General features: G+C 42.1%; 1 protein-coding gene across 2 annotated transcripts in view; it reads right to left on the minus strand.

Annotated features, from left to right (window-relative positions):
* The window catches only part of GOSR1 (golgi SNAP receptor complex member 1), a 41,657-nt gene that overhangs the window by 15,718 nt on the left and 13,813 nt on the right, over positions 1 to 12,126 (minus strand). The window contains exons 4-8 of one of the 2 annotated variants that reach the window (XM_017731035.1): positions 11,805 to 11,913; positions 9,891 to 9,978; positions 9,585 to 9,692; positions 8,408 to 8,499; positions 8,184 to 8,258 (exon numbers count right to left, since the gene is read on the minus strand). In XM_017731035.1, the coding sequence (XP_017586524.1) occupies positions 8,184 to 8,258; positions 8,408 to 8,499; positions 9,585 to 9,692; positions 9,891 to 9,935 (320 nt within the window). In that variant the 5' untranslated portion in view covers positions 9,936 to 9,978; positions 11,805 to 11,913. Of the gene's footprint in view, positions 1 to 8,183; positions 8,259 to 8,407; positions 8,500 to 9,584; positions 9,693 to 9,890; positions 9,979 to 11,798; positions 11,914 to 12,126 lie in introns of both variants that reach the window. The other variant, XM_017731034.1, reaches the window with a different exon arrangement.

Raw genomic sequence — 12,126 nt, forward strand, 5'->3', positions numbered from 1 at the left:
TTTAAAACGTGGAATTTAGGTGGGACCTTTTCCTAAAGGGAAAAACCCTCAAAACCAAGCAGCACAAGGCTCTGATATCTGACACTGACCTGACTAAAACCGAGCTCTCCCAGGATAACCTGTCACGGCTGATTTGTTGGGCGCACACAGACGTGAGATGCTCAGCTTACAACAAACACAAGCTGTTTGTAATCTGTGCTGTAACAAAATAGATTGTATCACTTTTCTAGCTCAGTGTTTTTTGACTACAGCTTGGCAAAGCTAAAGAACTATTTCACTACTCACACACTCCTAAGTAACCGGGAGAACACAAGGGGGAATGTTTTCTAGAAGAGCCTGATAACATAAACAACTTCATAATTAATATCTTTTTAATTTCCAGTCGAGCTAACACAGAAATGAAGTGAGAAGTATCCCTAGGATGACAACCCCACTTTAATATATTATGAAAACCTAAAACCCACACTGACAGACACGTGCTCTGCTCCCTAACTGCATTTTCACCTGCTGTGGTTTTGAGGGTTTTTTGGGAGAAGCTCTGTGGCTTTCATCAAGGATTTGGACAAGGTACTCGATTTACAACTCTCTACCTGCCTGTTAATTAAGTTTCAGAAAATTATTCTTAAAGCTCCATAGTTAACTCTGCAACATAACAAACACTTGTGGTTCAAAATGTAAAGTGCACACTACATTTAAACCACGCACAAGCCAAATTCAGGATGCAATTCATTAATGGGTAAAGATCGCAGCATTCTTCTTCTGACCCAATTTCCCAGCGTTCTTAGGGCTTTTTATCTGAGACCGAACAAGATGCATTCTTCCAGAAGTGCAACCATACTTGATGTAAACAAGTCTCTCAAGTGAGAGGAAAACACTCTGCATCCTTCAAATCACAACAGAACTAAGGTCCTTGAAAAGTTCTAAACAGAACTCTATTACTAGGCTAAAATAAGGATGCTTTAAGGGGAATTTGGATCTAGTTCTGCTTAGGATCGTGGATTTGATAGAACACGAAGATATCTGCACAGCAACCATTCAGCAGCCAAGAATGAGGAGAACCTAATTCTGATGCATTAGGAGAGGCAGAAATTAAATAAAACTCAAGAATGACATTTATGCAGTAGTGTGGTAACTTTCCAGAGATACACTCTGTATATGAGAAAATGGAAATAATCACTATTTAACATACCCATGCACATCAAATTGAGTTCAACAGCTTGTTTTTACTGGAGGATCCAATAGCAAATAATGAGCAAGCACTTCTGGCCCTAAAGAATAATGAAGTGCACAGCCACACTGACAAAAAAACGACATACTGCATTAGAATAATAAAAGTGATCCTCAGATTGCACAAAAGGAATTCTATAAAACTCCACAATTGTTGACTCTGTTGAAAAGCTGCACCTGCTTTTCAAAACCAACCCATGCAGGATGGATTTCAGCACTCATGAAAGCCCTAATTTCAATACAGACCTTGGAGGGGGGAAGCTGTCCTAGTTAAGAAACAGTGTTGAAAGGAAAGCTAAAAACAAATAAAACATGCATCACCGACTTGTTTATTTCTGAAAGGAGCAAGAAACTTCAGAAAAAACCACAGAGCCCTGAAGTTTGAAGTGTGGCTTTATATCCTTCCCGTCCCCCAATAAGAACAAAGTGCTGTTTCTAAGGGGAAGCCCAGAATCGAGAACCAGAGCAGACTTTTTTCCCATGATACATTCAGGTAATCTTTCACTCTGTGAGGGTTTGCTCTTCAGCTTCTGCAGACATTCATAAAGACCTACAAGAGTTGCCATAGCCACTTTCCCTGGGGTACATGGAATTCCATCCATAAACCTTCACTTTTTATAAAGGTGAAAAGCAAACAATGAGCTTGAAGCTCTTAATGCTCAATGTGTGGCTGCATCCTTTGTCACCCAGATAATTCAGTTTTGTACTGGAAGTTACAAAGGAAATTCCCAAATTAAGTTTTGTGCTGTCTGTGGTGGGTTTGATGCTTTTTTTTTCATTTGGTGTCCCCATCACTTTAGACATATTGAGGTATAAAAATGTCACAACAGTCATCAGTGTCAGGCAAATTATTGATTACAGTAGTGTTAAAGCAATCCAACTATCAGCAAAGCATGCAAATAAACATTGAAACATAGAATCTTTGGTTTAGTAGTTTGGGGTAGGGTTTTTTTAAGTCCTAAACAGGAAGATTAAAAGAAATAGTTGATTTTACCTTAATGAAACTCAAGCTATTTTTAGAGGAAAAAACCTCTTAAATCCTGAATTGCTTGGCTGATTTTCATGATCTTTTATTAAGTTATTTATAAATAATAATAATAATAATACCCAAGAGAGCATCTTCCCTCATTGCCTGGAAGCTTTGAACCTCCCCAAATTCTCATTAAACTACTTCAATAACTTGCTCATACAGTCATATAATTATACACAGTGAAGCTTCTCCTTTTCCAGGAGACAGGAACGGTCTCCCTCTCTGAACAGTATTTACTATTAAAATAAGAAAACAGCAAATTATTCTCAGCCTGGTGCTGCAGTTGAGTATATGATGTGCCCAAGTGTCATATTCAGTCTGAGACTGTTACAGGAGAAGCTGATCCAGCCACTTCCAGAGTGGCCTTGCATCCCTCTGCCACGAGTCTTCAGGAGACAGAGGTTCTGCCAGCAGCCTTGGCAACCCCAGGCAGAGATAAGGCTAAAGGAAAGAATCACTGATGCAATCAAAAAAATTCTGCAGCAATAGGAGACAGAGCAGAAAGACAGACTAGAATTGTATTTTGAAACAGGATTACAGGAGAAGCTGTTGTGCATCCTTAAGTGAGCCTTTGCAACACCAAAAATCCTCCTTTGCTCAAATCCCTTCTTTGAAAACCATTTTCTTTGTGCTGCTGCTCAGACAGAGCACACAGCCCTGCCCCAGAAGTCTGAGTTGCTCAGTGGTTAAGGCAGTAAGGTGATTACCACAGCCATCCTGGCACTGGCACACACTTTTAATGCAGCATTTCTCAAACTCCCTTATTCCAGAAACAAAGAAAACAAGCCAGTGGTGTTTGGGAAAACAGTGGCACACCGTTGCCAGAGCTCTTGCAATTAATGGCCAGCAGAGAGACCCAGATTCCCCAATCCCTCCTCGCACTGTAACTTCCACTTCAATGGGCTAAGTGCTGCAGCCCTTCGCCAGCACTGCACAGAAGGTCTGCACCCAAAGAGCACCAGAACCAGTGCAAACCCTCCAAACCATGGCCATGGAGGGCTCCTCTGTCCTCCCAGGGCAGAGCTGTTTGGGTTTTTTTCATAACTGCTACAGAGCAGAGAAGATTATTCATTCCCAAGTGCTGCTTCAGTTAAAATCTGCATTCAAATTAAGAGAATGGAACCACAAGAACGCCGCATTCTGCTCTGACATGAACAAAAAATAAGTTTAATTAAGAGGTAAGTTTGGTAATTAAAAAAATTAAAAAAAAAAAAAGCCCTTACGGGGCCTGACTAAAGTGGAGCTCAGCAGTTCTGAAGCTGCAGAGCAGGCAGGCCAGCAGGAACCCAGGGAAGAGGCTCATCACATTCCTCCCTCCCTGCTGCTTCCCCAGCCACCTTGGGATGGAAAAAGGAATTGGTGAATTAGCTGTTTTTTCCTGCATCCTCTGTTTCCAAGAGAAGATGAAGAAGATGTAGTGGTGAATTGTGTGTCAGCTGGAGCAGTTGCTGCCCAGGCATCTGTGGGTCCTCCCCTGCAACTGGAGGTGATGGGAAGGGAGGCAACAACAGTTCTCTGGTCTTAATCCAACACTGAAGTTCCACTGAAATCCACAGGAACCTGAGCAGCAACAGCACAGTGAGTGGAAATCAGGGCATGCAGAATAGAGAACAGGAACAACAAAAGAAAAAAGAAGTTCTATTAAGGTAGAAAACTGGCAGCTTTTTCCCAAAAGATCAAGTCACCTGTAATCAAAAACCCTGCAAGGCGTCTCTGCATATTGTTGAGCTGATTTCTCTCTGCAAATCAGTGCTGAAGTGAAAATTTGTAAGGAAAGACAAAATTTAGAGGAAAACCAGTCCGTAAGTCACTCCCTCTGTTAAGATCTTCCTCATATCACCAACAAAGTTTGGAAGCAGTTTTCCTGGCGATTATTCTCGACTGAATGTGCCCCTTTCTGCCCAAACAACAGCAGGAAATCTGAAATAGTTCTGCTGATAACAAAATGCCATAACGAAAGTAATGAAAGTATTTAGTACTCCAGAGTACTTCACATACGTGAAGTACTGCACAAACATTAGTTTCTCCTCATCATCTCAGGTATGTATTATTAATTAGCACCATTACACAACTGGTGCAGGTTCCCATTATTTCTTTTGCTCACTTCTCTGATTCCTCTTTTCTCTTTCCCATGCAGCACACGTCCCTCTGATTTGTTTGCTCTCCTCTTTTTCCTCCTTCCAAAAAAGTTTCTTACCCACCTACTCTGGCACCCTGACCCTCTCTGTGCCAGTTTGAAACACTTTAAGACACACAGGGGTGTCTGAACACCTGCAGCAGGTTCATCTCATCTACCTGCATCACTCACACACGAGACTTCAACTAAGAGGACCTTTTTTTTTTTAATTTTTACTGGATAGATTCACAGGCTGCATAGCAACACTCAGCAGAAACATGCAGTCACCTGACAATTAAAAACACAGCTAATGATATCTGCACCATACAGGCACCTGCTTCACCACCAGCCACTTCTTTTAGAAAGGGAAAAATGACTAATTTTTGAGTGCTGGAACTGAGTAATAAAGTAATAATCACAATGACAGAATTGGTGTGTTTTCACCTAGTTTTACAAGGAATTCATCATAAGTAATAACATCTTTCACTGCAATCTAAACTTCTGAAGACTTCACCAATTTTTACACGAACTCATCAGTATCACCTGGTATCACTCACCTACAACACAAGGGAAATTTTCACTCACATGCACACACAATATTGCAAATTTAATCAAGCACATTAGTTCCTTCTTTGCTGACTTAGACTATAACTCATCAATAACTGCAGAATTTCTCAGGGCAGACTCTAAGTTGACAGAATCGTTTCCTCTGAGGCAGCACTTTTCAGAGCAGTTTTTAAAATGCTAGGCTAGATCTATTCATCAAAATTGTTTTCTTTAGATGGAAAACAGCATTAGAAGAAAAAGGATGACTTGTCTGGACCCCTGGCCAAAAGCACACAGAGAAGATGAAATACCTTTAGGGAATGGCACAGACCCAAGAAAACAAGATTTCAAAAATGAACAGCAAACATGACCACTCTAGATTCGGTGTTTCTATCTGCATCTGACATGCCAAAAAATCTGAGGTATTAGGTAAAAATATTAACAGGCCATCAGTAATCAACAAGATCAACCTGCCAACCTTATTTTAATTAACAGGGGTTAATATTTTCTTTAAAAAAATTTATTTCTCCAGCGGTTGGTAAAGCTGTTTTTGAATTCCCTGGGTAGAACTTAAACAGGAAACTGAGTGACTTGGAAACTTCTATCCACAGCCAGAAGAACTTCTAGACAAATCTCCTTTCCCAACAATGAGCTGATTTATAAAATGGACTGAGCAGCAGTGAAGCTTTCAAAGGTAGAAGAACACGACGTGTTTTGTCTCACCCTCCCCGGTGTGGGGTGTGGCGGCGTGGGGCCCCCTGTGCCCCTTGCCCGAAGGCTGCCCCGGCTCCATCGGGATCCCAAGGTGGAAATCCCTGCTCCTGCCAGCAGCACTGACACAGCAGCCAGCCCCACCCTGGGAAAGAGAGGCCAAATGGATCCAGGATCCTCATGGCTTAATGGAAAGCCAGGCATAGCCTGGGTTTGCACAGCGCTTTTCGTCATTCGCTGCGTGCCTAATGTGTGTTGGAACCTTTTATTCATCAGCATCTTGTACTCACAGATTTTTCATTTCCTCTCCTCTTTTAGGATTACCTACATATATAACATTAAGAGGATCTTCTCTGTGGTGTTCACAATGTGACACAAAAACGAAAGAGGCAGATTTAGGCAAAAAAGCAGAGGAGCTTCCTGTCTCTCCTCTTCCTCCCCAGTGAGATACCCCACAAACAATCCGACCCTGCAGTTTTTTGAAGGGCATTCATGGGAAACACAGCCCAGAGAAAACCCCAGGTTGTGTTTATCCTGTCTCACGTGGCTGTGCATAAAGGAAAAGGCTGACAGAAGAGCCTGGCACTCCACAGTGGGCAGCAGTTCACACATTCTCTTATCAGATCATGCAATAAATATGTAATAGGTCAGGGTACTTAATATCAGAAATTAAACAGGGTCAAGACCAAGTGAATGCTCCAATATCAGGTATGAATACATAATTCCTGTGGTGTTATTACACTGCTTTGTAGAATGTAATAATACACTGTAAACTTTATGTTCCTGTGCCTGTTTTTCAAGCTCTCTTCATAGACTTCACTCCACTGAAAACATTTGGATTTTTACTCCCGTGTCTTTGTGTAAATATATTCGTCATCTACTTCTGTCAATTAGTCTGGCACCAGGATTTATTGCACAACAAATATTCAGCATCATGACTCACACAAAGCTTGTCAGTTTATCCTAGGAGCATGTTTGGTGTAATTTGCCAGCTCCTGGTGATTTCTTGGGACCTTTTCTTAGCTTTTACGGCTTTTTGGCATGAATAGCTCATTAACTGCTTTCTCTGAAGACAAATATGTTGAAACTCTCTAATAATTTCCTTTGCCAGTATCTTTTTCTGAGCTTACTGATCCTCAATTCAAGAGTTTTGCAAGCTTTGATTTCTTGCCAATGTTGTCTTCTCCTTTACACTGGATTTCTTCACAGTCCTTACAGTTATCTCCACCTTGCAGAGCAGTCTATGATTGGTTTTGGCCCTGTTTACTAAAGATCCCCAACTCACACTTATTTATGGTTTTCCTCAGTGTTGTGGTGGGTTTATTTCAAGTCTTAGCAGTTTCAAATAATCACTCAGATGGTTTTAAACTATTTCTAAAACTGCCTTACTTTTATTTTTCATGCATTTTAATCCTATAAACATACTGCAGACTTTAGCATATTTAGAAGACCAAATAATCAATGCCTCAGTAAAGGCTGGGCTCAAATTCTGAAGACATCTGCCAGACAATGTTTACAAAATGCTGTAAGTTTTCCACTCTTAATTTCTGCAAACGTTTCAAAATAATGCACTCAGGGTAATATCAGTTTCTTAGAAGGGTATTTTACAATTCCAGAAACATTTGACCATTTTATTTTGAGATTATGCTTAACAGCAGTCATAATTAAAGCTTTAAATCAGCTAATTTCTAAGTTGTAAGATATTAAAGAAAACTGAGGATGAAGCAGTAGTAAGCCACAACTGAAAAAAAAGAAGTTTTAATGTCCTGTAAAAGCTTTTTGTGCAGTTCTGGGTATAAGTTTAAATATAAGAAAGCCACAGGTAATTTTTTATTTGCTTGTTTTTTTAAATGCAAGCCTGCCCTCTCGTGTGAGCCTGAGGTTTAGCACAATTACAGGCACAGAGAGAGGCAGGAAGATCAGAGCTGCCTCCTGACTCTCTAAAAACCACAAACCCTTCAGATCTTTGCTCTCACCTGCGCTGTTTTTGCAGAACAAGGGCACACAAAGCAGCTACTCACAACTTAATGCCCTCTCTGCGACAGGAATAAGAACAAGGTGCCTTCTATTTTTGCTTGTTATCTGGTAAACTAGAGTCAACTTGTAAATATTTAACTGCATAGGTAATTGTGGAATTAATCTCTTCCATCACCTTTTGTCCACATTCAGTAGAGACAAAAGGAAAAAAGATTTTTCTTTGTCTGACTGGCAAAACAAAAAAGGAGAGGGAAACCCAGCCAAATCATGGGCGTTTCTGTTTCATTTCTTAAACTTTATCCCAGTCAGTGTGAAAGGCATCTATCTACTCCCTTGGGAAGAGGAGGAGGTCTGAGTCACAAGTGACTTGCAAAAGCCCCTGAAGACAACACAGAACTGTCACTGACAAGATCCTAAAGCCCAAATCATTGACACCACCATGACTATTATCTACCCCACACAGTTTGTGCTCAGCACAAGCCATAAATGTTTATCCAGCTGTATGAAATCCAGAATGTTTCACCTCCCAGAAAAGTCAGGCACCTCCAACACAAGTAAATAGGAAACAACACCTACTTCCGAAGGTGTTCGTGCTCCTTCAGGAACAGTTCTGTTCTTCTGTTGTTCACACCAGACCCGCTTTTATATGATCTAAAATCCAACAGAACAGAACCTTAATGAGAATTGTGAATCCAAGGAACTTCTTTTGCTTTATTCAGAGCACAGACACGTGAGCTATGCCAAGCATTCTCTCCCTCTGAGGACAGTCCCACACCTTTGCTGGGGCAAACACAACTTACTCGATATCTTTCCGTACTGATCCCAACAGATTCTCTCTTTCTCGTATTGCCAAGAAGTTTGCTTTGGTTTTGTGGAATTCATGTGTGTAATCCTGTAATAATAAACAGGTATCCCAAAATTAGGGTACTGAGGTTAACTGAACAACGTAATACACCCACAGGAGATGCAGCCACCTTTAAAATTGTCAACTGCTCTCTAATACAAAGTGCAAGACCAGCTTACAAATTTAACAGCAAAAATGCTGGAAGTTAATGCAACATATTCTTAAAACTCACTGCTCTTAGGGCAGTTGCTAAATTTGATGGTTGCAGCTACAGCTGTGGAGGGAAATCCACTGTATTTCTTTCTTCCAGTTTCAGATATCCTCACCTTTCTGATGAATTAGTTTGTGTTGGAATTTCCCATCAGAAGCCCTAACAAAACCTACTTCTTTGGTGTGGTGAAGATGTTCTTGAGTTTATTCTGTTGTTACACCAGATTAAAATGAAGTCTTTTCTGAGCAGCGAAGATGACTTTTAAGTTGCAATTTTAAATTTTAAACCATTTCAGGCAACTGGTATTTCTCAAAACTCAATTTAATTGGCAGCTGGCATGCACCAAAACCATTGTAACCATTCATACAAATGCTATTGCTTTTCACACTGTGTATTGATTGCACAGATACCAGTCAGAAATCAGACTGTACATGACCAGCCAAACAAAATATGCATTTTAACAGTACTATGACATGTAAACATCACCAGTCTGAAACATGGTTAATTTATAGCACTGACTGGTAGCTTTAACCATCACATTTCCTTCATCTCCCCTGAGAAGCTTAGAAGGTTTTACAATCGTGTTTTCTGAAGTGTGATGCTCCCTTGCATGTTGTTACGTGACAAACCACACAGACAAGGTAATTCATTACAGCCCTTTCCCCTCTTGCTATCTAAAATCCACCCACATAAGGCAGCACCCTTTCCTGTTCTTTCTTAGCTAAATTCTAGTCACCAATAAAACATAAAAAGCACAACTCAGAGTTCAGCGAGTGCCTGGAGAGAAGGAAAGCAAGATGGAATCAGTGGCATTCACACCTCCTGGTGAGACACTCCAGCAAGCTGTGATATCAGCATAGATAATAATAATTATTTTAACCAAAGAAAGAACATAAAGGCAGGGGGGAGGCCCGTTTGTTACCTGCAGGATGTCCCTGTGGCGCTGCAGCGTGTGCATCAGCGCCGCGTTCAGCGACGGCACGCCCGCACTGTTGGTGTACTCTGCCATCTTGTCATTTATCCCAGTCAGCTACAGCAAGGAAAAACACCCCAGAAAATGTGAAATGGCTTCTTCTTGCAAGAAAATGACAATGCACAAGCTAAAGGAGCCAGCTAGACATGCACACCTTGTCTAACACCCACACTCGGATTTCCTAATATCCATCACAGAAACCCGGACTGTGACATTGCCTAAATGCTGAAATAAACCCAAAGTAACTCGAGTTACCCTTCCCAGAAGTTGCTCAATCTCCACAGCCATGGTCTCAAACATTCTGTCCTGGCTTGATCCATTTAGTAGAGGAGTTGTGTCAGAGCTAAGGAGAAGAAGAGGAGCAGTCACTGAAAAGTTGCATCATTTCATGAATGCCAGAAATGAGGAAGCACCAATGACAGGGGTTGGAAAGCTCCACTATACCCAGGTTTGCTAGAGATGAAATAAGCGCTGAAAAATTACATTTTCTTACTCTGTGTGCCTTTAACTCTTATCTAAATGCATGACACAGTATCACCTGCAGGAAATACAACCTTCTCCTTGGAAGAAATGCCTGCCACCACACACGTCTGGTACCAGCATCCTCCTCCCCCCAACTTTTAAGCTTGATTTATTTATTTACTGGCAGGAGGGAGCACTGCACTGTTAGCATGTTACTCCAGCAACATAATTACACCTCAGTAACACTGTGTTAGGACAACCCCCATGCCTATTAAGCAATCAGTGTCCCACAGAGCAACACAAACCACACCATTTACCACAATTAGTTTCACACACCTTCCCTATTTGCTAGTAAAGATAAACTGAAACCACAAGGAAAAGTCACATCTCAGACCAGCCTGCAGAACTGTGGCAGCTAACAGCCATCAGAGACTACTCATGGCTCTGGTAATCTGGCTTGAGTAAGAGAAGTAAGTTTGGCACAGGACAGCAAAAATAATGAAAACAATTTGATTACATGGCAAGTAGCAGCACAGAGGCAGACACAAAAGTGAAACTAGAGCTCTGATTCAAGTTCTGCTGAGGTGCTCTCAGGCTTCCAGAACTAGAAATTGAGGGAGGGGTTCAAAATTCAGTCATTAAATTAAATAAAAAAGAAAAGTATCAACACACATACCTACAGCAGCAACACTCACAACTGATACAGTTAACAAGCAAAGAAAAGGTTGCAAATGGACAAAGAGTTTGGTAATTCCTTCTGTGGAACTGCAGGGAAGAGCTCACCTCTGGCTCACAAGATAAGACTTGAAGAGTTTTAGCACATTAATTCTTCAGTCAAACATAAATGTGACCACAGCAAACAGAAACTACCCATGTATATACACACAGACCATGTATATATACACACATCTAACAACACATGTGCAGCTCTCATTATTCTCATTGACATCGTTCCTGCTGTGGAACTGCAGGGAAGAGCTCACCTCTGGCTCACAAGATAAGACTTGAAGAGTTTTAGCACATTAATTCTTCAGTCAAACATAAATGTGACCAAAGCAAACAGAAACTACCCATGTATATACACACAGACCATGTATATATACACACATCTAACAACACATGTGCAGCTCTCATTATTCTCATTGACATCGTCCCTGTCCATGGCCGAGGGATTGGAACGAGAAGATCTTTAAGGTCCCTTCCAACCCAAACCATTCTATGGTTCTGTGATTATTACTCACCTCAGGAGAAAGACAGGAAGAAAGAGCCACTCGTTTTGAAGAGGGCTTGTTCCTTGCACAGCTGCTCAGTGCTCCAGTTCCCTTAAAACTGGGATTACAAATAGCACACCAGCCCACCTGGGAGCTGTAACGCTAAATTCCCCTAATACCAAGTACCTGAAAACCTCCTGTTAGTTTAATACAAGAAAAACTGGGAATTAAGCCCATGTAACGAGCATTAAAAAGCTCACTGACCCCACACAGAATGAAGTTTAAATCCAGTTTTCCCCAGTGACCTGTCACCCACAGCCCTCCGTGACTCACACACCAACATCACATCAAGAGCAACACCAGCAGCTGCAAGGAGCTTCCCAAGAAGCCAAGCGTTAAGAGCCACAGGTGGGACCAGCATTCAGCAAACGATAAAACCGCACCAAGCACCACAGGCAGCGTTTAAAACATAAAAGAAACGGGTTAGTACCTATACCTGTCGCGCCTTCCGTCTCGGGTGCTGCTGTAGCTGGTGCAGAGTTTGCTGAAGGAGACCAGCTTCAGGTCCAGCTCGTTCTCCAGCTGCCTCGCCTGCTTCCTGAGATCTGCGCGGGGCAGGGGACAGTCACGGACCCGCACGGGGACTCCGCGCCTCCGGGGGTCCCGTTCTCACAGGAAGACAAACCCACAGGGAGGGGGGACCCTCACGGCTGGGGGAGCGCCCCACGCCCACAGGAGGGCGCGGCTGGACACCCGCACCCCCTCACCCGCAGCCCCGGGAGGGTCCGGCGGGGCCGCCCCGCCGCGGAGCTCAGCAG

This window comes from Corvus brachyrhynchos, unplaced genomic scaffold, assembly GCF_000691975.1.
Source record: "Corvus brachyrhynchos isolate BGI_N302 unplaced genomic scaffold, ASM69197v1 scaffold283, whole genome shotgun sequence".
In the NCBI taxonomy this organism is placed as follows: Eukaryota; Metazoa; Chordata; class Aves; order Passeriformes; family Corvidae; genus Corvus; species Corvus brachyrhynchos.